This window comes from Artemia sp. Qi Xiang Cuo, chromosome 7, assembly GCF_049724085.1.
Source record: "Artemia sp. Qi Xiang Cuo chromosome 7, ASM4972408v1, whole genome shotgun sequence".
In the NCBI taxonomy this organism is placed as follows: Eukaryota; Metazoa; Arthropoda; class Branchiopoda; order Anostraca; family Artemiidae; genus Artemia; species Artemia sp. Qi Xiang Cuo.
In genome coordinates this window covers 51,406,329-51,433,306 of record NC_142800.1, presented here as the reverse complement: position 1 = coordinate 51,433,306, position 26,978 = coordinate 51,406,329, and the positions used below count along the sequence as shown (strand labels likewise).

The window sequence follows — 26,978 nt, the reverse complement described above, 5'->3', positions numbered from 1 at the left end:
AAAAAGAGCACAAGCCACTACAATTTCCAATTGAATGAGCCCTTTTTGAAGTCTGTACAACAAATCCTTTGATACAAAGTGCCCTGGTGTAAAGAAAAAAAAAACAATAAATAATACATTGTGCCAGTATTGTTTTTTACTTAGGCATCACAATTGCACTGCCTATGAAACGGATATCTCAAAAGTTAAGTTGATATAGGGATTAGAGGAGAATGTGGCAGAAAAGAAACAAGGAGAGAGGCTGATTGTCCTCCAGTAGCTTCTGGCCTTCTAAAAGAACACAAGAACTTTAAGTTTTTCATCAAATGACCCCCCTCCCAAGTTTTTAAAATATTCCTTCCAATTGAAGTGGGTAGGAAAAAAGATTTGGCACTTTCCTGGCGCTTTTTGGGCTGCATTTTCAGGGAAAGCTATATTTTCCTTCTGCATTGGGGATCCCTTAACCCAAAGTATAAAAAAACATATGTGAAAAATAACAATAAATAGAAACTGAAAAAAGTGATGACTATTAATTGATGTAAACTGAAAGAAAAAAAAACATACTTGACCAAAATAGCAATAAATATAGCCTCAGACAATAATAAATATTAACTAAAAGAAAAATAAAACATACCCCTAAAAAAATAACATTAAGTATAAACTGAATAAAGCAGTAAATATAAATGAATGTGAGCTAAAAAAAAGAAATATACCTAAAAAATCAATATTAGTATCATTTTTTCAAAAAATTTAGTTCTGCCTCAAGGTACATGCAGGTACAACCTTCACAAGTTGCTATGGCCACCATCTTTGAAAATGGCAGTGTATTTTCACTTTTTTGACCATATTTAACTAACCATTGGAAACACAAAACAAAAGTTAAAGAACACACAAAAAAATACATCTTTTTATTCCTTTTGACTGTTGTCCTGTCTCTAACAGTTATAGAGAAAAATTCAAATTATTATTAACAAAACTTGAATTTTGGTAGTTTAATTTTTTCTCAAAAAACACACTGCAGTTGTGCTAAGTGAAAATTCACTTGACAGCTGGGTCTAGGTGTAAAATGTATAGATAAAAACATATATTCAGATATTCTAAAAAAATTAAATGGTAATAGTAATAATGTATGTGTCAATGGTTACACAATTGTGGTAAGATACTGGGTGCAAAATTAATTTTTACAAAACAGTGTTTTCAATGACAGATATGCAACCACGCAACAAATTGCAGCAGCAGGAGAGACCTTTATCATTGCTTTGTATGGTAAATCAAAGAATAAATATTTTATGAACACAGATTTTACATGCACCCCCAGCATACCACTAAGAAAAGGCTGCAAGCAAACTTTGATTTGGCTATGCTACCACGAACTTATGCACAACTGATGCTTCTCAACACAACTTCTGTGTATATATCTAAGTTCAAAAATGGCTTGGAAATGGTTTAGATCTGTGCCATTGGGGGGGGGGGGAGTTTGGCTGACAATTCACTGCAACTACTCTTCCACCAGCACCCATAGGAGTCCTGCATTTTATTTCTTGTAAGAGTAAGAAGTATTCTGACTACTGTGAGTGTAAATGTGGTGTTCAGCAGTGTGTGGTAAATATGACAGATTATCATATGAGAATCATCTGTTGTGTTCAGCAGTGTGTGATAAATGTGAGGGAATATAATGTGAGAACTTGCCATAGCTGAATGTGGATGAATCCAAGATTGTAGAACAAGATGAATAATCAAAATGTTTTAAGTATGGCACATAAGTCTGGCCATAGCATAACATCCACAAATGTTGATTTTTAATATGTAGTTACTGGGTTCTAGTACTATGCATAAGCAAATTTTTCCTTTTAGAGAATTATTTCCATGTAGAGGTTTTTTTTTTCTAAAATGACTAGATTGTTTTTAGAAGTGCTTGCTTTTTTCAAACAGGCAATGCACCCTTTTTTTACAAACCCCAGGAAAACATTTGACATTTAAGGATAGTATTTATAAATCAAATTTTTGTGGAATCAGATTGTGATAAATCTGTGCCTTTGGAATATATTACTTTTAAATAGTTGATTTACAAATGAATGCTTTTTAATGTTTTTAACAAGTTTTAAAACCTGTTTCTAGTGATTACCTTAATTACCTGCCATTAATTACTTAATTACCTGCCATTTCTAGTGATGATAATTTTTTTTTTGTGTAGTGACAAAACTAAGATATATCTTTTGGGGCCTGTTTAATGGCTAAAAATAGAATTTTTCCCACAAGCAATTATTCCAGAGAGAGAGAGATATTTATTAAACCAAAAAATAACATCAGTATTAACAGCCACCCTGAGAAGTAGAAAAACTTGTCCAAGGGGGTTTGCAAAAATACATTAAAAAATAATACAGGACTAAATAAATTACGAAACAACTAAGACAAATCATACATCCTAATCAGCACCACACACCTTACAGCAAAACAAATTCAACTTTGCTGTTACTATCATACCCCAAGAGGCCATAATAAGCTACTCACTTATTTATTTGACATTATTTATTTATTTAAAAAAAAGCAACAAAAGAACTAGAGTTCATACTCACTAAAAAGGATCTCTTTAATTGCACTCTTTAACACAGAAATATCACTATTATTTTTGGTACTTGTCTATATAAAATGCGCTTTATCCTAGAAGTAAAGTTTGGTGACAATAAAATATGATGAAAATAGAATACTTTATAAGCAAAATTATGAAGGTCATTTGTGAAATATTAAATTGGGAGCTTGGCATTGGCTGACTGTCTCAAAGACAAAGAAAACTTCATTATTAACATCTTGACCTAGTTCATTTTAGTTCATTATTAATGTGATTCTTGAGGACACTGGTTTGTTTGCTTTGTCTAGTGATAGAATATAGTGTCTCACCATGGAAATTCAAAAATCATTTCAGAATGCTGGAAGGGCTACAACACAACTGAGCTAGAACAAACAGGTTTCACTCATTTAAAAATGAACCACAATAAGAATTTTGTTGATCCAGGAACGAGCATCTCTACCCAAACAGTAGAGAGAATGTGGGGTTCTGCAAAGGGGAGGAACAAACAGCACCAAGGTACATCCTGCGATCATTTACCTTCATACTTAGTAGAGTACATGTGGTGGGCAGCAGTAAAGCCATAAGGCCAAGTTCATTTTAATGTGATTCTTGAGTATATTTCTGTGTTCTGGGAGGATATTTTCAAGTTGTACCCAAATTTGTTTCTAATTTATTATATTTTCATCATAATTTTGTTTTATTTCATTAGCATTCACCAAACTTCACTTCTTGAGTGTGTTTTATATTATAGACAAGTACCTTATTTTTAATACTCTGATCTAGATGATTCCACCTTTGAATCCCCCTATGAAGCAAAGAAAATGTTGACTGGGTTGAAACAATCAATCAAGTACAGAAGATTGAGTATCATAGTTGTGGATCATGGATCTCAAATTAATTAAACTGTCAATACATGAAAGATTTGTACTGGGTTGTAGTCTAAAAATAAACAACAGTGTACATAGCTCCAGAAGCTGGCAGTATCCTTATTTGCTTGTAGATTTTCTAGACTGAATCCCAGGGTTGCAGGCCAACCAACAAAAAAACAGTGTTATTTTGAAGAACTCGTACAGGCCAGACAATGGAAGCAAATGTACCAAGCCAAACATTACTACAGTACAGAATATCTCGATGGATAAGGGAAAAATAAAGGAGGCATAGGACATATGTATGGAAAAATGCTCAAGTTTTCTCATTATTCCTAGGTTATGAGACAAAATCTTACTCACAGACTATGCATGGCACTTGAATGATAAAATCTCATCAATATAAACCCCCAATAAAGCATGCTTTAAAATTCCACAATGTGTTCGAATTTCGTGAATCCAAGGATAAAAACAGGAGATCATGAAAAAATAACAAAATTTGACTTACCAAGATTAATCTTAAGCCTGTTTACCCTCAACCAGGAATGTAACCTATCCACATTATCTTTCATTGATGTCAGGAGTAAGGATTTGCAAGATTTGTTCTATTCAGTTCTGTGCTGTAAACTGACAGGAAACACCATTTTTCTGTTGTGCAATTCTGGGCTACTTAAAAAGGGCACTAGAACTTTGAATTTTGCTTGAGTTTGCTTTCTTTCAGTTTCCTAGGACCATTGGTTCAATACAATCACCCTGAAAAAAACAAAAAAACAAAGGCATCAGGCATGATCTTTCTTCTTGGGGAAAAAAAAAGCAAAATTCTAAATTTTTTAGATATGAGCTTGAAACCTCTGAAATAGGGTTGTGTGTTATACTGAGTCTGGTGGTGTGATTTTCATCATGATTACTCACCTTTTAAGGGTTGTTCTTTCCCTCTTTCAAATATCAAGCAAATTTTCTCAGGCCTGTAGCCTCTGATGGGTTGTATTAAACTTAATGAATTTTATATATTTAATGTCAGCAATCAAAGTTGATTCCTTTGACTTATTCCATGTTGTCAAAACCGCTTTTTTTACAGTTTCAATTATTATAAACCCATGTTGCTCCTTACTTATAGTTTTTTAACACTAATTGTTTGAACATACCTGAAAAAGTGCACCACTTAAAATATTTTTGAGGAGCAGGGGGGGGGGGATCTGAAATATCAGAAATCCATATTAGGGTAATAATTTTTGCATTTTTCAAGAAGTGCATTTTTTCAAAACATGCAATTTTTGCATTTTTTCAAAACATGCATGTTGGATACTCTCACGATTACCTAAACTTTCACAAAGTGTCATGGACACTGTCCCTTTTCAGATTCTCTGTATTTTTCTACATATGTGTGCCAATTTTCGTGCTTTTACCATAAAATATACAAACCTTATGGAAATTGGTGCTTATATACCTAACTAATAAGTTAACATGGTATTCATGTGATGGTAAGACAGCAAACCTTATTGATTATGTTATAGTAAACTGAAGACTAGCAGGATCAATACAATATACTAGGGTGTATAGGAGTGCTGTCATTGATGTTAAAAGTAAAGACCACCATCTAGTAGTGTCTAGGGTTAATCTAAAGCTGAAGTTTTTGAAGGGTAACTACCTCCCAGGACGTTATGATGTTGGTAGACTTCAGGATGAGAATCTGAGAGAAACTTTCCATGAACAGTTGAATGCTAAACTTGAGGGTTTAAAGTTTGACAATGTAGAAGATGGTTGGAATAATTTTAGAAAAACAATTTGTGAAGTTACTGATGGTGTCTTAGGGAAGAAAGTTGGGACTGCAGCTAGGAATTAGTAAGAAAGTTTTATGTTTAATAGAGAGAAGGAGGCGCTTGTACAATAATTATCTGAGTGATAGATCATATGAAAATAAAAGGAATGTAAAGAAAGTGTAGAAAGCATTAAAATATTAACTAAGGAGGTTTGAAGTAGTTGCCATGGATAAATTTGCTGAGGATCTGGAAGATGCAGCTAGACAGCATAATAGTAAAATATTGTTGTGGCATGTTAATAAATTCAAAGGGAGCAGTCAATTTGGACTTGTTCCAGTTAAAGATAGTAATGGGGCTACAGTTAGTGATAAGGAAAGAGTTAAAGAGAGATGGGCTAAACATTTTGAGAATGTGCTAAAACCAAGATAGAATTGAAGGAAAAGATATAGAGGAAAATGAAAAAGTATGTGATACCTTGGATGTGAAGGAAAATTTGTTTTGTGAGGGAGAATTAGCAACAGTACTAAAAGGATTAAAAAATAATAAGGCTCCAGGTGCTGATAGTGTGGTAAATGAGTTTCTTAAATATGGTGGTTTTGAGGTTAGAAATAAGTTCCTGAAGATTATGAATATGATTTTTGAAAAAGGAGAAAAAGTGCATAACGATTTTAGGAAAACCTTAATAAACCATTGCATAAGAAAGGTGATAAGAGTGAGTGTGGTAATATTATCAAGGCATTAGTCTGTTCTCTGTATGTAGCAAATTACTTAGTAATATGATACTTTCTAGACTGAGAGATCTGTAGACAAAGTTTTAAGAGAAGATTTAAAACTTTGATCTTAAGAGAAGATCAGTGCATCTTGATCTTAAGAGAAGATTGCACTGATCTTAAGAGAAGATCAGTGCATTTTTAGAAAAGGTAAAGGATGTGTTGACCAATTTTTCCCTCTTAGGCAAATAATTGAGAAGTGCCTGAGTTGTCAATCACCTTTTGCCCTCAGTTTTATGGATTATGAGCAAATATTTGATTATGTTGATTTAAGAGCTTTAGCAAAGGTCTTATCTTTGTATGGTATACCAGACAAATACATTAAAGTGATTAGTGATATGTACAAGAATAAAACTGCTGCAGTTAAGGTAGGAAATGAGATTTGCAGCTGGTTTTGTATTGAATCAGGAGTTAAGCAGGGTTGTGTTCTATCCCCCTTTATATGGATCATTTTGATGGACTTTGTCTTGAGGAGCACAGGAACAGCAATGGGAGACCATGTAATCAAATGGAGAGGAAAAACCCTCCTAGGCTTAGATTATGCTGATGATTGTAGCATCCTCGGTGAAAATATTAGCGATATGAACTAGTTTTTAGAGGTTTTGTGAGTTCAGGGTGCTAGAATAGGTTTGAAAATTAATGTTAAGAAGACTAAGTCACAAAGGCTGGGAATAAGGAAAGATGAAAAGGTGACATTGGGTAACGAAAAGATTGATCAGATGGACAGCTTCACTTACCTTGGTAGCATTATTAGTAAAGACAGTGGGAACAGTGAAGCTGTTAAACGTACAATAGCCAAGGCTCAGAGTGTTTTTTTTTGTTTTTTTCACAGTTAAAAAAAGTTTGGAAAAATAGGAAGATAAGTCTGCAAACCCTAATTAGAATATTGAAAGCTACAGTGATGACAGTGGTCAAATATGGCCCTGAAGCATGGGCACTCCAAAAAGCAGATGAAGATTTGCAAGATGTTTTCTTGAGAAATTGCCTATAGATTGTTCTGGGTACCCAGTTGACTGACCATATTTCAAATAGAAGCTGTACAAAAATGTGGTTCAATCTCCCTTTCTAGGGCTTTAATGAAAGAAAGGTTGAGATGGCTAGGGCACATTCTGTGGATGAAAGATGACAGATTTCCAAAGATTGTCCTTTTTGACCAACTGTCTAGGGCTAAATGGAAAGCAGGTCGTCCTCCTCTGGGGTCGAAGGATGTCCTAAAGAAAGATTTAAAGGAAATGGGACCTTTCTGGGAGGGTGTAAACATGGAGACTTTGAATAGACTGGGATGGAAGAGGAGTGTGCATAGTTGTGTTGGCCTCAGACAACTTGATGCTGTGGTGAGTTGTTAGTAGTAATAGTTTGCAGTGCTGATAGCCACAGTGTCATCTGCAAATAATGGCACAGTTTTTATTCTGGAGACCTTTAGTCATATCACTAACACTAAAACAACAACTATGGATAATATTAGGCATATCATTAATAAATAAAAGGAAGCGAATTATGGCCAATAACATATCCCTGTGGGACACCACAAGTGACTGTGTGCAATTTACATTTTAAGCAATTCATCTCTACAAACAGGTACTGTAAAAGCATAATGAAACTCTATATAAGACCAAGAGCTTTACCTTGGATCCCATACACCTCGCATTTTTCCAAGAATAGACCATGGTCAACTGTGTTAAAAGCCTTCATTAGGTCTAGAACGACTGCACCAGCCTTAAATCCTTTGTCTAAAGCCACACTAATAATACTTGTCAAAAATATTAATGCATCCTCCATCTTCCTATTCTTCTGGAATCCAAACTGATTAATATTCAAAAGATTAAACTTCTCTAGAAATGTGGCTAACCAAGAACTAAAGCATTTTTCAATAAAACAAGAAATAACTAGCAAAACTGATATGGGCGATAATTGCCAAGATTATTTATATCACTGCCTTTATAAACTGGTGTCACTCTTGCATATTTTAAAGAATCTGGAAACTTACCCTGTCGGAAACAATCAATAATTAATGATGTTAGAAAGCTAGATATGGATGGAAAAATACATTTCCAAATTTTTAAACTCATCAACTCACTACCAGACAAACTATTTTTCATGGCATACATAGTATCCCTTGGCTTGTCCATGGTAATCATTTTTACAATGGTATATCAATAGGGGATGGTAAAGTGGATCCAAAAGGTAGATATTCTGGAAATGGGGAAATTGCACTGACTATTTTTGAACCTACTGAAATATAATGATTCTGGAACTCATTACAAATTGTAAAACCATCTAAAGCCATGACCTCATTCACTATCACTTCAGATGGTAGTATATTAGGTCTCTGATTGAACACTACGGATTATTTGCCAGGTCTTCAATGTATTACCTTCAGCTTCCTTAAATTTCATGCTAAAATACTTTTTTTTTGCCTCTTGGAGAAGATTAGTCAAACCATTATGAAAAACACAGCATTGTTCTTTATTCTCATCTGTAGGTTTTAAAGCTTGTAACTTACACGATCAATCTCTTAAATTTATTTATTAAAGAAGATCCAGTGTTATCCATGGGCTCTTCCCATTATGTTTTTTGCCCTTTCATATTCTTAATTAGTCCCACCTCCTTAGTCTTTTCTGATAACTTACCGTAAAAAAGCGCAAATTTACTGTTTGTATCTTTTTCCTCTCCAATCAGTGACATCCAGTCAACTTGAACCATATTATTATTTAGTTTTAGGAGGGCATTTTGATCAAAAACTACAGTCCTTTTACTCAAGCCAGAAATTACTTGCTTATGAGTAAATACCTCAAATTCAGCAAAAACACCAAAGTGGTCAGATTCAACATTTACAACACCTCTTGGAGATCTAAAAGGTACATTTGAAAATATATTGTCCAAAAGCTTTGCAGAAGTTCTAGAAACTAGTTGGAATGTTAATCATAGGGATTGAACCATAAGAAAGACATAGACTTAAAAGTTGAGAAGTCACCGAAAACTCGATATCTAATATGTTGATGTTGAAATTACCAAGAATGAAACAAGCCTTATTGCTAAATTCCACTTTTGCCATCTGTTTATGAAAATTCTCAAAGAATTCTTGAATAGAGCTAAATGGGAGACCTGTACACAATGACTAAATAAGCATCAACATTGTTTAATCTAGCTTGTAGAACTAGTGTTTTACACACCATTTCATTATATTTGCTCAGATCATGACGGATTTTCACGTACATAGGCTGCAAGACTGTGCTGACATAGCTCTCGGTTCCGAATTTGGAAAGAGCATAAGAAGAGCAATTCCTGTGTAACTAAATAATATGAAAAAGTAAAAATTTGGCAAACAGTCTAGGCCAAGATACCCAGTAGCTGGTTTAACAATTTTAAATGCACAGATAATCAACATTGGAGCTTAAGCATGGATACATGTGTTAAGTTTGAGCTAAAGCCCTGAAAATGCTGCCAAATCTTGGACATTGGATCTTAAAGTTGGAACAAAGGGAAAAACTACAGGAGAAAATTTATGAAATTATATTTATATTTCTACAGCCTAGTTGAAACTGCATTGTGAATGCATATTTTGCACATAAAAAGAACCCATTCCTTCTATTTATGTTATTCTTGAGTTAAACAAGAATCACCTAAACCACTAGATTTTGGGTAGACTCAAAGATATTATGTTTCAATGATTTGAAATGCCTGCCAGCAAAGAATGTTACGAAAATATCAAGCACAGTTTTGTATCACCAATGATGAACTTTTGCTGTTCTACTGCGCCATCTACAGGCTCAATTCAATCAAAAACCCTGCTCAAACAGTTTGTGGTAACAAACTTAAATGCATTTAAAAGAATCAGTCCCTTATGGTGAAATCAAGTTTATACACTTCAGCATATTTTAAAGTTACCCATCAAGGGCTACAAGCCAGATTTTTCGAAAAGGGGCAAAACACCCCCAAGAGGGTATTGACCTTGACAAAAGTCATATCATCAAGCTCAGCATATCAGAGAATCCTATCATAAAGGTTTCAAACTCCTGACAACAAAAAATGTGGAATTTGATATTTTTTTCAAGAAGAAAGATTGTGGTTGATCATTCAAATAGAGATTAAAAGTCCTAGTGCCCTTTTTAAGTAGCCAAAAAGATCACAACACAACAAAGCAGCGTTTTCCGCCATTTTGTGGTGCTATACAACAATGTCGACTAAGAGGAACAATTTGCAATCAATTAAACATTCTGAGATAGCCATTCAGTGAAAAAAACAACTTTATTTTGCTAAGTTGATTCACTAGATTTTTGATAAGATTTTCCACAATAATGTATAATTTGTATTGGGGTGCTGCCATTTCGAACAACCGTCACAAGCAACAAACGCCATAACATCCAACCGTTAAAACCACCAACCATTACAACATCCAACAAAATTTATAAGTTTATATAATAGTAATAAGTCTATAGTAGTTTAGAAACAAATTTCGACGATATATTTGCACATCAGGGGGGTGGGGGTAAAGAATAGCATATAATAAATACGTAACCTAACCTTGGTATCTTTTTCCCCCTCAACCCCAAAAAACTAAAGTTTTAAAATTTTGGGTGTTGTAATGGCTGATGGTTCTGACGGACTTTTTTGTCAATGTTATGACGGATTTTGTGGATGTTATGACGTAGGATGTCCTGGCGGTTGGGTGTTATGATGCCTTCCCTTTGTATCAGCTATATGGAGGAAGGCCAGTGGGGGGGGGGGTATAAATTAAGGCTTGAGGCAGGAGAGGTAGAAATTAATCTCTAAACTCCCTTTGTTTGCCCTAAGCGCCTCTGGAGGCACGGGAGGATCTAAGGTCTAAGTTAAGGTCTCCCTTTGTTTGAACTAAGCCTGAATATGGATACTGCATCGTAATAGCTTCCATCTCCTCTTACTGGAGGAACACATAAAACATAACATTTGTAACATAAAAGATTACATTCACATGCTTGCCAGTACAAATCGTGGGAAGGTAGGCAGGAGAGGGATCATGACCACCATCAGGGAATTTCTCATAGGGGGGGGGGGTGGGCAGCAAGTGTTGCCAGAGAACCTAGTTTTAATTGGTATTTAAGTGGAAAAATTGGATTTCATGGTGATTTCATATATGTTTAACAGTTGATGGTTTTAACAGTTGACAAACTGCAAGTAAGGAACAACTCATGCTAATAGTAATCACAACTCTTAAAAAAGGTGTTTTGAAATCAGTATGTACATTAAAAGAATTGTTTTTTTATGGTGATTCCAATTCATAAAGTTTAATAAATTTAAATTTACCTAGAAAAAGTGGCTTGCCTGAGAAAATTTGCCTAATTTTGGAAAAGGAAGAGAAAACTTCATAAGGACAAACGCCTTCATTGAAAAGCAAATAATCAAATTCAGCATATGAGAGAACTTCAAAACAGAGCAGACCTAGTCTCACAATCTGTCCTTAATCATGAAACTGTGTGGAAGTGATTCAAGCTATCAAAGCCTCAAGCAAACCCTTCAATTAATATACATGAGCAGCAGTGACGTAAACATTAAAGTAATGTTTTTGACTGAAAATATGGTAGTGTTTTCAGTTGAAAACATAAGAAACTAACTAAACAACTTGAAACACTACTGCAACAAAAAAATTACTTTACAGTATCCAAGTCTCAATTTTTTTTTATCAGATTAAGCGACTGAAAAGAGGGTAAGTACTAGCCTCCTGGGACCTGGTGTCCACGTCTGTGGACACCCCCATAAAATATTTTTTGTGCAAAGGCCTCGCCACCTAGCAAAGATTTCGTTGTTTCAACATGCTTTTTGGACCTGGAAAGTCATCTACGATTTTTTTCAGAAAGTTTCTGCGACTTTTAGTGGTGTTTTTACAAACTAGAAAAGGATAAAATAAGGAGATGAAAAAAAGCCAAGGTAAGAAAAAAGAAAAAAAAAAGAAAGTGGTGAGAACGAGTTCTGAGAAAAATCAGGTGTACTCTCTTGATTGTAGACAGTGCTTAGATAGTTTAAAAGCAGTTAGTTCGATAAGTACCATCTTTTGGAACTTGGAAAATCTCCATGTCCACGTCTGTGGACAGGCGGTTCCAATCGAGTAAAAGGCTAGGGTTGATTTTTTGTAGTTCAAATCTTGATTCTAATGGGGATAGCAGAAGCCAATGATTGTTTTATTTACTAAATTGGCGACAACCTAGCCGCCACTCACCCATAAGAAATCGCCACCCCTGTAAAGTGTCCCCACCCACCCCCATTCTGTCTCCCATACCCTTTTCTTCCTTACTTTATAAAAAACTTTTATTCCCTTTTTTTCAAATAAAATCAACCAAAATCACAACCCGTAAGTCTGCTAAAAATTAAACGATTTTGTATATATTATTTTTTCATTGTTGAATATTTGGTTATTTTATTTCTTACCCTTTTTATCTTTTTATATTATGACCTTTAAAATATTTTATAGTTATGACCTATATTTATGACTTTTGTATTTTGTATTTTCTGACTGTTACCTGTCGTGTTTTTGTTACAGTGGTAACTCTGTGTTGTTATTGTATTATTTTGTTATTGTATTTTTTTTTTACTAAGAAAAGCAAATTTGGTCCACTAGGGTTTGTGATAGTTATTTTGCCAATCACTATCTATCTATCTATCTATCTATCTATCTATCTATCTAGCTATTAGTTCAAGCTTACTAAACCTGTTCCTTTATTGTAGTTTCCCTTGATGACGCCCTTGGAATGCTCGATGAGAGTGACCTGGACATCTCTGATTTAGATGATGATGAGGAATGGATAAAAAACCACTCCTTGTCGTCTTCAGACTCTGACGGTGAACCAGCTGTTGCAGCCATTCTGTCATCAAGCAGTTATGCTGTTCCTCCAAATGTTGAAAGTGAATAATCTGATGACAACGCACCCTTAGCAACCCGTGCCAAACGCTTGAAGGCTGACAAAGTATCAGCAACCTTGTCCTGGAGGAAGTCTAGGCGGTTCGATAATCATCGTGGCCCGGACGTGGGCCCCGCTCATTTCCAGGACCACGACGATTGGAGTACAGAACCATTCTTTTTGCAATATTACCCGGAGAGCTTCTTCGAACGTATAGCTTTTTGTATGAACTGCAACTATCAGTTGGCCCACCACAAAAGCTTGAATGTAACTCCAGACGAGCTGAAAATTTTTGTTGGCATTGTCATCCTCATGGGGAACCTCAAGTTTCCTTGGATCCGCATGTACTGGTCTGGGAAGTTTAGGGTGGAAGCCATATAACAAAATATGACTCGAGACATATTATTCACAATCCGGTCTAACCTTACTTTCGTTTTTTATTCATAAATCACACACTAAAAAAAAAAACAAAAAATAGGGTTTGGAAGGGGCAGCTGATCCTTGACAACTTCAGGAATATCTGTCTCCAGTTGCCACGGGACAGGAACTGTTCAATTGACGAACAGATGATACCCTTCCAGGGTATGTCGACTCTCAAGCAATATGTCCCTAACAAGCCCAATCCGGGTGGATTAAAGAATTTTGTCCTTGCCAGCTCCTCAGGGCTGATACTTGACTTCCAAATCTACCAGGGAGCCACCACCCTGGGAGAACAGCTAGTAGCACATGGCTTGTCAGCTGGGATCGCACTACGCTTGTCTGAGACCCTACCAGAAGGTACATACCTCTATTTTGACCGATTTTTCTCGTCTGTTAAGCTCCTCGACATGCTGGCTGAAAGAAAAATAAATGCGACCGGAACTATCATGAAGAACCGTTTGGGTGCCAACGGTCCAACGCTTTTTACAGAAATGAAAAGAAAGGGCAGAGGAACCTCTGTCATGTCTGTGCGCTCAGATAGAAAAGTAGCCGTGACCCAGTGGTATGGTAACAATGTGGTTCTCCTGTCTTCAAACTGCAAAGGTAGAGAAGAGTAGACAGAGTTAAAACGGTATGACAAGTGCCAGGGGTCTTACGTGCAGGTCAAATGTCCACGAATAGTCTCCGACTACAACCCCTACATGGGTGGGGTCGACCTTGTGGACCGCATGGTCAGCTATTACCGGTTTGAGACACGTACTAAAAAATGAACTGTGCGTCTGTTTCATCATTTTGTGGATGCTGCACTAGCCAAAGCATTTCATGAGCTGAAGGGCCATGGGCCAGAATTTTCTGGGTGACCTCAAACAGCTCATTGATCTTCGTTTCAACGTGGCCGAGTTTTTGCTCAATTCTGGAAGCTCGGAGTCACGAGGTCAAGAAAATAGCAACGAAGAGCCATTGGGTGAAACTCAACACCGTGTTTTGAGTTTGAAAAAGAGGCCAATCACTCCACCATATGCCAGAGCTGCACTGCATCTACCAGAATTTTGTGACTTGACGAATGCAGCTCGGTGCAGAAGGCCTGGATGCTGCAAAAGGTCAAGATGGATGTGCTCGCAGTGTAAAATCATTCTCTGCTTGACGCGAGACAGCAACTGCTTCAAGAAATTTCATGAAGAGTAATGTTTTGTTTTCAACGTTTTGACTAATCTCTTTCAATAGACGAAACAGATTTTTACTATACTCTTAGCTCGACAGGGACCCAATGTCCACATCTGTGGACATCCTCCAGAGGGAGAGGGGGGCACAACTTTTTTTTTTAGTTGATCAATGGTCAAAATGATTTTTTTTAAGTCAACTACAAAGAAATGAACATAATCAGAAAAGTATTTCTATGGTCAGGTCTCAGGAGGCTAGAGTTTGATGGAATATTTAACATTGCTGTTTCAAATGTGTTGATTCTGCTACATTTTCTAAATCCTTTTGTACAGTTAATGTGTCAAATATTAAAAAAGGGCAAAGAATAAGAACGCTTTCAGGAGCTGTTGGCTAATTACAGTTCAAAGCCCATAAGGCAAGATATTGAAAGACTCCAGTTACCTGAGTTGTTACGAAAGTGTAAAATATATTATAATTAATTTGGTTTCCAGTGTAAATTAGTGATTGTTTTTTGAAATCATCATCTAACAAGAATTATCATCAGTATACAAATAGTCAAAAATGTTTTTATTTTTTACGTATATACTATTGAAGTTGACATATCAGCAGCTTTTGATTCTGTGATATATTCCAAAGTGATCCTTAATCTGTTTGATGAAGGTGCATATTGCCCCCATATTGCCACAGGGGTTTAGTTTTGAAATTCAAATAGTTTCATACTGCTACAATAGTATAATTTCATCTGGTCACCACTAGTGAAATTAGCCTTGGATTACATCAGGGATCAGTTTTAAGCCATGTGTTTTTTAACTTGCTTATGCCTAATAAAGCAATATTTTTGAATATAACATTACTTCAAAAAATTGCAAATACAAACAAGTATACTCTAAGAGGGAGAGGTGAAGAATGGCATTTCCATTTAAGTACAGTTTTTATTTCTGATTTTTAGCTGTAAAATTATTTTCAAAAACCAATATTTTTATGCATCTTAAGCAATCTTATCATGTTTCAGAAAGTATGACAGATACAAGGAGAAGAGTAAAGCTTTATGCCTTGAATGCAGATAGACAGTGGGATGACAGAGGTACAGGGCATGTACAATCTTTATATGTCGACAAGTTAAAAGGAGTTGGACTTGTTGTAAGAGCTGAGTCTGATGGTAAGTTACTATAAAAATGCTTGTTAATTTTCAGGAGTTAAATGACCTATAATTGTATCTTGTTGACTGTGAATGAGTCCTGAGTCAAGGAGGACCCACAGGCACAGAGTGTAGTGTTTTTCTTTTTTTTTCATAAAATCTCCATTTAAAATGATAATCCTTAATATTGAATGGATATTATTTTACTGAACTGACTTCTGGTAAATGTCATCATGTGGTCATTGAATTTAGGAATATAGAAGACTTATAGGTTTAGATACATACAATTTATTTTGCTTATTTATTGGTTAGCATCTAAAACAGTAACCACACAATGCTTGTTGTTTAAAAATACATGAACAATGACAGATAAACAAATGAAAAAGATTCTAAGAATAATTTCTATGTCTCTTAAGAAAATGGTTTGATGTACTGTAATGAGTAGAACAGGGTATATAATTGATATTGAAATCCTATCCCTCTTGATTCCTTAGAGTATTAATCTACTCGTTTTTTATTGGTGCTGGGGGTTAATAGTACCCCTCTTATTTTGAAGGACTTTTTCTATGTAGCATAAAATATTGTGTTCATATGCCTGCCTGCACAGAGATGGAAAAGGCCTAACAGGGAGTTATTAGACTTACCAGGAAATTTCTGGCATGTGAGGGGATTGGCAAGTGCTTCACTGAGCTTTGTTTTTAGCGATTTTAAATGGTAATGTTTCTCTTCCTATTTATATTCAATGTATTTAAACGTATTTATACCATGTATTTGAATATCAGAGATCCCTATTGTAGAGGTTGTAATGACTTCAGCCACACAGAATATTCAATGTATTTAAATGTATTTATACCATGTATTTGAATATCAGAGAACCCGATTGTAGAGGTTGTAATGACTTCAGCCATACAGTATATTCTAAGTTATGTAGAATTTATGTTCATATGAACATTAATACCCCTCTCCATTTACCCAACATTCTGCAGTAAAAATGTTAGTAATTTGTTCAACAAAACTACTATTCATCAAAAAGTTTGACCAAACAATCAAATTTTGTCAATAATTTAGAATTAGAATCCCAGTATTTAATTCTTTAGTAGAAAAACTGAAAAAGTGGGATGCTACCAATCGATTTACAGCTATTGATATATAAAATTTAACACCAAGGATTTTGGGGTTTATGGGGCTGGCAGCCCAAATCATATTTTGGTAAGGCCTGGACAGGATTTAGAAAATGACCCGAAACTACATAAAGAAATTCTACTTAAAATAAGGAGCAACATTAAAACTTAAAACGAACAGAAATTATTCCAAATGTAGTGGTGGCTTCCCCCCTCCTCATACCCTTTCTCTTTATGGTAAAGTTTGACTTTCTGTCCTAATTCTCTAAGAACAACTGCTGATATACAAGGGCCATTAAATTGGAATAAGCTTATTTAAAGCACTGAAGTATGGTAGCTTAATGAGCGTATAAGGAATAATTTCTGTTAGTTTTAAGTTTAAATTTTGCTCTTTACTTTCAATTGAATTGTTTTTTTTCATTGAATTTATCCTATAAGATTTATTTTTATATCTATTTTCTTTAATTCCTCTTCTTGTGTTTTTTGGGGGCTTGGGATGAGTTATGATAGTAGTGTGTGATAAAAGTAAAAGAAATTAATTTGCTTGTTTGTTACAAATATGGAGTTCCATTCATCTTAAATTTTCTTACTTCTGTCTTAGAGTTTGACTCTATGTTATTAAAATTAAATTAAAAATAATGCCTCTTAAAGGTACTTTAGATAGAAAAATGTTTTGATATTTGCCTGTTGGACAATACCCAATTCTTTTTTGTGAACAGGGTTTCATGACTTTTTGAAAACTTTTTTTTTATTAAACGATTGATTGCTTATTTGGAATAAGAAGTTCTGTCAATTTAAGTTTACTTGATTCTGACTTAGATTTTGATTCTATGTTATTTAAATTAAAAGAATTAAGGAGGGTGTAAACTTTGAGACTATCATACTGATATTGAATTACAAAATAAGTTTCCGATAAAAATATTGGTTAATAAGAAGCTTCCTGGCTTCCCTGGGTGTCATGGATAGTGTGATAATGTAATAAAAAAAAATATGTATTGTGCCAGACAGAACCATCTATCTTGAAAAGGTAATTTTTTTTCTCATTTTGGGGGGTTGAGTTGTCGTAGCAAGGTAAGATAAAGTTTGAAGAAAAAAAAAATTAATAATAAGGAAGGTTGTAGGTAATTTGTTTTTACTGTAAATTTTTCAACAAATCCCATATCAACTAGTAATCTATCAGAAGTAGGGCTAGGTAAACCTTCCCTGAAGTTCCCATGCTCTTTTAGAAGAACTATAGTTTCATTTGAACTGTGTTGGAAGATGACCACTTTTATTTTCAAGCCCCCCCCCTTCAAATAAAATTCTTGCTTATGTGTTTGGGTCTAATCTCTTCAGTTTTGACAAAAATTTTGAGATCTCTGGCTGTATTGATGAATGTTATGCTATATTTTGGAAAGTTGTGCCTAAATCTTTCCTGAAGCAACCTAGGATGGTTGTTGCTTCTCCTTGAGCCACAAAGCCAAGTTCAAGCAGACAAGCAAAGCAACACCAAGTTCTGATCAACTTAAATTCTGATTGAAATCTGAACTTGCTTAAGATGGGTGCAGTTCCATGGCTCAAATGCCATGAAAATACAAAGAATAGAGATCCAAAAGATCGGAGCATTTTCCGATGGGTCAGGAAAGGCTACCATCTACTAGTATAAACCATTCATGTTCATAGTCATGGTTGAGCTTATTTTGTTCAGTGTAAAATACACATGCGTAAGCTTAGCATTTCCTCTCTTATATGTGGTAGAGTATAAGGGAGAAATTTCCAAGCTCGTGAGCAAAGCCAGCTTAGTTTTCCATCTGGTCTTGGCAACTAGCAAGAAACTGAGAGGCTGATATTCACGAAAAGCAAATAATTGGTTAGGCTTGGAAAGTGAATCTAGGCCATTAGTGGATAGTGTTTTTGGGTAGCGCTTTTTTGTGCCAAATTCAAATGATTACAATCATGACTCTAGAACAACCCACGAATTTTACTCTTCTTCATTTTTTAAATCAATAGCTTCATGAATTGAATAGTATTTTTGAAAACCTTGCAGAATCATAACTGAGACCCAATTACTAATTCTTATTTTTTTGAGATACATTGATTGGCATAATTGAAGCATGGACACTTTCAAATAAATACAGTCGGTATTGACGGGAAATTTATTACTCCTTGGGCTTATAACCCTGCTTTGCTTTCTGTTGGATATTTGCGATGGGCACATTTTGCTATATAGACATGGCTTGTCGCAAATGACCCATTAAATCTGCAGCTCCCCTTATTTTTTGGTAAGAAAAGCGCCTTTTATCCGTATGTGATTATTGACATTTAATTCTTCCAATTTGAAAATTAATATGCCTGATCTCAAATGGCAAATGTCTTGTGAATACATTTTATGAGCAATGTTCGTACGCTTTTATTCTTTTTCTAATTGATTCATAATATTTCATGGTACCGTTAATTTTCTTGGCCTGATTGCAGTTGGCTCATTATTTCTGTTCTTGTAAACCTTAACTGGTCAAGGAAATACTCCATTTGCTTCTGGAACCCAGAAACTCTGCTGCTTAGTTGGAGAATTAAGTTGAACTTTGTGTTAATATCCTCGAGAAATCAGCCTATTGCTAATGGGTTCTTCAAATCGACGCGGAGCTGCCATACTAACTTTAGATGACTGTGCATGTAGCAAAAAAAAAAAAAACGAGCTCGTATGCCTTTGTTTCTGCTAGCAGAGTTGTTTTAACCTATTGCGCTGTGCCCCGAATCTGATCTATTAGCTCTTTTTTGCACCTCATCAGATGAGGTGCAGTATTATTCAGACCGTCATATCAAACGGGTATGGCTAATTCATTTGAATGCTGTTAGTTTGCTAAAACTGGTAACTAATTTTAGCAACATGGTGCACATTAAGTCCCCTGACTTTCAAACAAATCCTGTCAAATGATCGGTTTGCTTATGTCACAATCTGAAAGCTTTAGCTTAAAACTGGCGTATAATATAATTGAGTCATACTTGCAGCAGTAGATGCAACCTAGAAGAAAGCAAACCACAGACCATAGTAGCCGAAATTTAAAAATGGGTTTCTAAAGAAACTGTCTAGTGGCAAGTATTTCTCATATAACACTATTTCGAAAATGTTAATTGTCGTTTAGATTCAACTGAACAGGAATCTGCAACTACAATAAGAATTTCTTGAGTATTTCAAAGAGCCTGAAACCAGGCGCGTACGCCCCAAAATCCTAAATTTTTCAGATATGCCCCCCCTCCCCACACTTAGATATGACCTGCTTGTGTATGTACCTGTTGAAACATCAAATAGAAATTAAGAACAAGGAAAATCACATTTTTGCATGGGTATCACTGAATTAGTTCTGATATACATGCCTTTTTTCGTTTCTTCTTTTAGTCCAAGGGTAATTGTACCAAACCAATGGTTGTTTGATAGTGGGAGAGGGTTCATTTGAACGAAGTGAAAACATCTTGATGACTTTTTCAGTGATGTTAACAGAGGAGACGTTGTTGGGGAAATTACCCTCACTCCTCCAAGACGATAAAACTGTTACAAGACACCTCTACCAGGGGAATTTAAAAGATTAGTACCCAGAAAAGAGGTTTTTAGGCATTTGACTGATTCCCCTTTAAAACTTTCTAATACCTCTCTCCCCCAAGGCTAGAGCAGTATGCATCATTTGGGGAGTATAAAACTTATATACAATCGGGGGTTGATTAGTGGTGACCAAATTATTGGTTTAGAGTGTGCATGCGCTTAATTTTCTTTTTGGATGGAATGGGGGAGGGTTGGAAATTAAAAAACACAAAATACAGAAGAATCATATGTGAATTATTGTTAGTTGATAAAAATGTATTTTCTTCGACAGAATATCTAAGTATTTTCCTGGGGTATCAGCGTTAATGAGGAAAATCCTAGGCTTCTTTTACTAATCAAACTGATAAGATGTTACTTAAAGCTAATCAGATAACCAGGTGCTTAACTGTCAGCTGTTTTTTTGGACATCATCAAGCTTCTTTCTAGTAGATGAATTAGCAAGACAGGATCCTGCTATTTTACCCCCGACCCTTCAAGAAAATATATTTTCTTGAGAAGGGCCACTGTTTGGCTCATATTTTACGATCTTCATGAATGATGGGGTCAGTTGACCCCTGCCTTTTTCTTCCAATGACGTCCTTGCAGTTCTGTCGAATCCCTTTTATAAATGATCCCTTACGTATATACAGGCTGGGGCTTGCATTGCTTGAAGTTTATGGGGGAGGGAATCAAATGAGTTCTTTGGCAGATCTGATTGTAAACAAAAGTGTATTTATGGACTTGGGAGTCTGGGGTTTTCCCAGTTCATATTGTATTTCTTCCAGAGTGTTGCTTTTACGTCATTGGGTGGCTCTTACAAGGATGTCCACATTTTCGACTACCCCCAATTCTCCCCTAAGGATCATATGTATGTTTACCATACCTCCTTAAAAGGATTTTTGAGATATATTTATTCACTAATTAGTGTTGGAGAATGCTTCAATAATTTGATGTCTGCCGGTTAGGCAGAACTTAAAATCTATTTCTTTTCTACTTTAAGCTTCTTTTTCTTTTCTTTGTTTTCTTCTGTTTTCTTGTGTTGTATTTCTGACTATTCCTTGAACTAATTGATTGACTGATGAATGCTGTTAGAATATTGACGGAAAGATAGAATTATCTGTTTTAGGCAATGTTCTTCTTGAGTCGAAAATTCAGCCAGATACAGCTTACCAAAAGCAACAAGAAACTCTAATAGTATGGTCTGAAGGTGACAATTACGATCTTGCCTTAAGTTTTCAAGAAAGAGCTGGCTGTGACGAGATATGGGAGAAAATCTGTCAGGTAATATGGACATATTGATTTTTACTTCCGTTTTGTTTGGCAAATTAGTCTACTAAAATATTTTTAATATAAATTATTTGCCTTACAATTGTCTGTATATGTGCACTATAGGTGTAGACGCTTGGAGCCTTCATTGAGATACACGATGTTTATAAAAGCGGGTTGTTAGGTCAAATGAACCAGGTTTCTTTGCATTTTATGACGTTTTCCAAAAAAATGTCTTTGGGTGTTTAGTTAACCAATCTTGATGGGGAACCGGAATTCTGATTATGGATTCCTCCCCCCCCCCCTCCTGTGGCGTTACAACTTGTTCTGCATCCATAAAGCGACTTAGAAATCTCCTTTAGGTGGAATACTTTTTAATGAACCACACTTAAATTTTACCTAAAGAGTGCTAAGAAAATTTGTATGTTTCTGGAAACTTAGTATATTTTAGTAAATAAGCTTAGTAAATAAGTTTTGAAGATCTGACATCTATTTTAGATTCATTCACCAGTTATTCATCTGTTTTTAGCATGCTAGCTAAATGGCTATAACATGGCTATATGACATTGCTCGCCAACCTAAGCCAGGGGGAAGGGGACAAACTGGTCAGTGCTGTTTCTCTGTTTCTCCGTTTAATTGTATGGTATCTTCCAGGTAAATTTATGCTGCCAGCTGCTTCAAAAGATAACTTGTTTTTAAATGCTATTGAGCATGTGATTAATTAAACAGATAAAAAAGGAGGTTGTGACCAAATTGAGAATACCAAGCAAACATTGGGTATATCTATTTTTTTGGATACAAAAATGATTTTTTTTTCCGTATGTTGGGGTTAGAAAAACAGACAAAAATTAAATGAAAAACCTAGGTTATGAAAATGAAAATAAATATAATTATATTTACAATAAAGAATTAGTCTTTCTTAGTCATTTAAATTACTTTAGAAGAAATCTGAAATCACACAAAATCAGAACTGTGAGGTGCTATGTGCATTGGGTTTCGGAAAAAAACAATCTTCCACCCCATTAGTAGTATGAAATCAAACCTGGCTGGCGTTTTAGGTGCGTATGTCTACTAAACGAAATGGTTTATAGCCATAGAGCATTGACTTGGGGCTTCAACCTTGGCTTAAGGAGAGCGAGAGCCAATCTCACAAAATAACTGACTGTTTGGTTGACGATTTTAATGTCCGCGCGGAAACAATAAAAGAAAGTGCTTCCCAAATTTATTTCGGGTTATTTTGATCTTTAGCCTTCCCTTAATTTTTAAGTATTTTTACCTATCTTAATTTAAAATGCTTTAATAGTAGGAATACATTTTTATGCATTTTTCATATTTTCAAACAGGTTTTTATAGATATTTCAAGATGCGATTACGTGATATGATTTGGTTAATAATACTGTGTTTCGTAATATAACTGTAATAATTGTTGACACTAGAAGAAATGCCACTAATAAATCATTCTAAAAATTCGTAAGTGCAAAAATCATAGTGTTTACAAATGTTTTGTTTTTTTCTTTTGGTGGAGCGCTTGAGAAAAAGAATGAAAATTAATCTAACCAGTTGACTTAGACAGTGTTGGCCATGAAAAGCCTTGTTATTGAAAGTAGCTGTAACGTTTCTACGTTTCTTATTATGAGTGAAAAATCCGAAAAGTACATTCCTTCTCGAAAACTTTGTAGATGCGGCTATTATACAACTTCGGAGCAGAGTGAATTCTGCAGTGTTTGTTCTCGAAATAATCGGAGGAAGTTTGCTGACGAATATCCCATTGAAAAAGAACAAAATGCCATTGGTATTGAATCTAGTTGTGGCACTAAATCAAAAGTAAGAACACCTAGATGTGGAATGTGCAAGAAGAAAATTAAGCTAATGCCCTGTGAGTGTAGATGCAACAAAGTATTTTGTTTGCAACACAGAGCAAGGGAGGATCACGACTGCACTTTTGATATCCTGGGAAAAGGGGCTGAAGAGTTGAGTAAAGAGATCCCTCTTGTTGTTGCTGATAGAGTGGAAAAAATTTAAACAGTTTTGAATTTTTGACAAGCATAAAGAGGAGGGAGGGATCTACGGTCTTAGACTTCAAAAACTTCCGGAAAATCGCCAACTTTATAAAGGTTGAATGACAAAAATCTCAAAATCATTCCTGATTCCTGAAAAACAAGTACATTGCATGCAATTTTGTAGATCCACTGAAAAAGCAAACTTTTGCTACAATTCTAGCTGGATGTAATCTTTTCCATAGGATTTCAATTCACATTTTCTAAGATTAATATGCTAATTTTAGGTACAAGGAAAGGATCCAAGTGTTGACATCACTCAAGACTTCGTTGAAGATGATGAAGATGAAAGGTTTGATGAGCTTTCAGATCCATCACCAGCCGTTGAGCTACCCAATCCAGAAATGAGTAAATTAGACCAAATTAGCGAGGCAAGTAGTGTGTTGCTAACTGCATTTAAATATGCTTCAATTTTCGCCTTGGAAATCGCCTACTATTTGTTGTATGCATCAGATCGCTTGCATAGCGGTTTTGTACAATAGCTAAGTAATGTGTAGGTTCTGATGTAGATTTTAGCTGAAAGTCTTCTCTTCTTCAAAGCGTTAATGTTTTTTTTCTTTCGAAAAAATATTTTTTGCTTGGCTTTACGCTCCTTTAAAGGGAGTGTAAACTGGTCTCAACTGATGAGCCTAGGCTAAATTGCACCAGCTATTACTAGGTGAATTGCTTGTGCCATAAAGTTATATACATTCGGATTAATTGTGTGAAATATCCTCAACGACTCTGTAAAGTTTTTATTGCACATTGGAATTGTTGTCTGTACATGGCCGGAAAGGAATCGTCTTAATGAAAAAGAATTGCCGCCTGAAGCTAATCAGGAATTGTAACGTTTTTCCAGGTTCCTCAGTGTCGACAGTATTGGAACATCGTAGAGAGATCATTAGAGGCTCAATTGGAAGTTAGTGCTCACATGTAATTACTTCTTATAAACTCGTTCTACCAGCACTAGATCAAAGTGGAATATGGTAAAACTTCATTATTTGATGCATCATGTCTGTATGATTCATTGTCATCATCATCATATTATATACTCAGTTCCCATCGTTTATTATTCACGTTTAGAGACCTAATGTTTCTAAGCCAGGATATACATACTCTTTGAGGTTTAAGAAAGGAATTCTTACGATTTTAGAAAGATAGTGCACATTTAAAGTAATATTTGAGTATGTTTTTTCTGCCTCTGACGGTGATTGTGACTGATTACTACACAGGCTGCGGACTCGTCAAGGTTGGTAGTATGGTTGGTAGTAGATGAGAGGTTGGTAGTCGTTTTTGACTGCAGGCCAAAAGGCAAATCCTAAAGGAATGTTTGGGTCAGTGGTACTTTCATTTAGTCTTAGTGAATGGACTTTTATCAACTGTTATAGTAATTACGTCATAAGACAAAAATTTTGTTTGACGTATTCCTCAATATTTTTGGCCATATCTTTAACGCGAACCTAACAATGGCAATTGCGTGATTCTCAATGATTTGTTTTTATTTGTGAAGTCATTAATAGTGTTTTTAACAGTCTGTGCACTCATTTTCCAAAAACTCGCAGTTTGCAAATGGTGCTATGAGGCAAGGAAACAGTTCAAAGCTGCCAGTAGCAGAATTTGACAGAATTCCAAAAACTGCCGACACTTTAGCAGCACAGTTTGTGTTTTGACAGGTTTTCTTTGAACAATAAATATTTTTATATTTAAAAATGGTATTTTCAGACAAAATCTGCCAACAAATTTGAAAACTGCCAAGTAGCATTGTTACTTTGCTACGGCACTTTTTCCACTGCAGGGTGCTTTATTGGCACCAACGCAATAAGTTGAAAAAGAACCTGATAGGCAGCGTGGTTGTAGCTGGTAGCAAAACTCTTAAAGAACTTGTATTGTTTCCCAAAATATAATGTATGTTTAGGAATTTATTTAGATTTGTCGGAATTTGTTAATCTTTATATTCCGAGGAATATTGTCCTTTAATATTTAATTACATCATATCAAGTACACATTAACTTGTCACATTTTTTGATAAATCTGTATGCTTTTGTAAAATATTTTGAAATTACCATGGTAATATTTTATCATTTGTAACTCCATGGTAATATTTCGTTTTTATAATATCTATAATTGTTTCGCTTAGGTAACTCCATAATAATTATTTAGCGGCGCATCAGTGTGGTTATATTTGTGTTGTCGAGTAAAATCTATAGTCGAGAGAAAAATACGCAATGCTTGCCTAATAATGGTAAAAGTTTCACAGAATAGTGTTGTTTTCCCCGCAACTCATCAAACTAAAGTATTCTCTTTAGTACGTGTTTATCTATTTTCAATTTCTTTTTTTTTTCTCAAAATATTCGTTTCATTTTTGTGTTTTATAATTTATTTTTATATATCATACCTTTTTTTCGGAACGGGTCACTTTGAAATTAGTAAATGGAGAACCTCTCGACCTGCAGGTCATAAGTTGACCTGCAAATGGGTAATTTATTTTCACTTCCATTTTGAGATGCATATCCACTTTGTAGACACAAACTGTGTTTTAAGACGAGACGTGTTCTCTGAAGGGGGCTCTCTCCTTTTTGTTTGCAGGTATATTATTGGATATACGTGCTTGGTGTATCAGGATATTTGTAGTTTTATAATCCTTTCAGCACATTTTGATGTAGGCACTTCTTCTTGGTTGATAAAAACTTAAGTCTAAAATTTCAAATTTGACACTTATGTTCATCCGCAAGACATTTTTTCTGTCACTGTTACAACGCCACGTTTGTCATGAAGGCTTTTAAAAAGCCTTAATAATATAATAATCAGGAATAATCATGTATAGAAATGTTGTAATTTAAAACTTTTAAACTATGTAAAAAAAATTTTTTTGCACATAACACTAAAATAGGCAGCACAACATACATCCCTGAAAATATTACCTTTTAAACCATGTTTTGTCTGATTGGACCAAAACTAAAAAAAAGTTCTTTGAGAGTGCCCATAAATTTCTTGATATACTTTTATATTTGTATATATGTCTTTTTTATGTTTTTATATTTTATGTTTGTAGCTGTTTAAAGACTCGTGTTAAAGGAAATTGCTATATCTAATGCCTTTTATAATTAACAAAACTCAGCATTTAAATAAAATCAGTTTTAAAAAAAAAAAAAAAAAACTGGATCTTCGTATACAAGGTGACGAATCACGTCATAATCGTAGGTTACAACCATAAATGACTTGTTATAGTAATACACTTTAAAGCGTGCCCGGGATAGCAATGACAACGTTAGGTCGTTCTTTACTATTGTTTTTTTTAGATTGTACATAGTTGTTTAACTACTGCAGCAAGGAGAGAGAAGTTGGCATTAGCTTTAGAAACTGATAACTACATTAGAAAACTACTAGTTTTATTTCACGAGTGTGAAGACCTTGACAATATCACTGGCCTACATAGGTAAGCAAGAATAAATTTCAATTATGTT

At 34.9% G+C, this 26,978-nt stretch overlaps 1 protein-coding gene across 3 annotated transcripts in view; it reads left to right on the top strand.

The window, feature by feature from the left end:
- flfl (serine/threonine-protein phosphatase 4 regulatory subunit 3 flfl) overlaps positions 1-26,978 on the top strand; it is a 98,902-nt gene that overhangs the window by 20,072 nt on the left and 51,852 nt on the right. For 2 of the 3 annotated variants that reach the window (XM_089092379.1, XM_089092380.1), the window contains exons 2-5: positions 15,410-15,556; positions 21,324-21,493; positions 23,763-23,906; positions 26,814-26,950. In XM_089092379.1, coding sequence (XP_088948505.1) covers positions 15,415-15,556; positions 21,324-21,493; positions 23,763-23,906; positions 26,814-26,950 — 593 coding nt within the window. In that variant the 5' untranslated portion in view covers positions 15,410-15,414. The remainder of the gene's footprint in view (positions 1-15,409; positions 15,557-21,323; positions 21,494-23,762; positions 23,907-26,813; positions 26,951-26,978) is intronic. The other variant, XM_089092381.1, reaches the window with a different exon arrangement.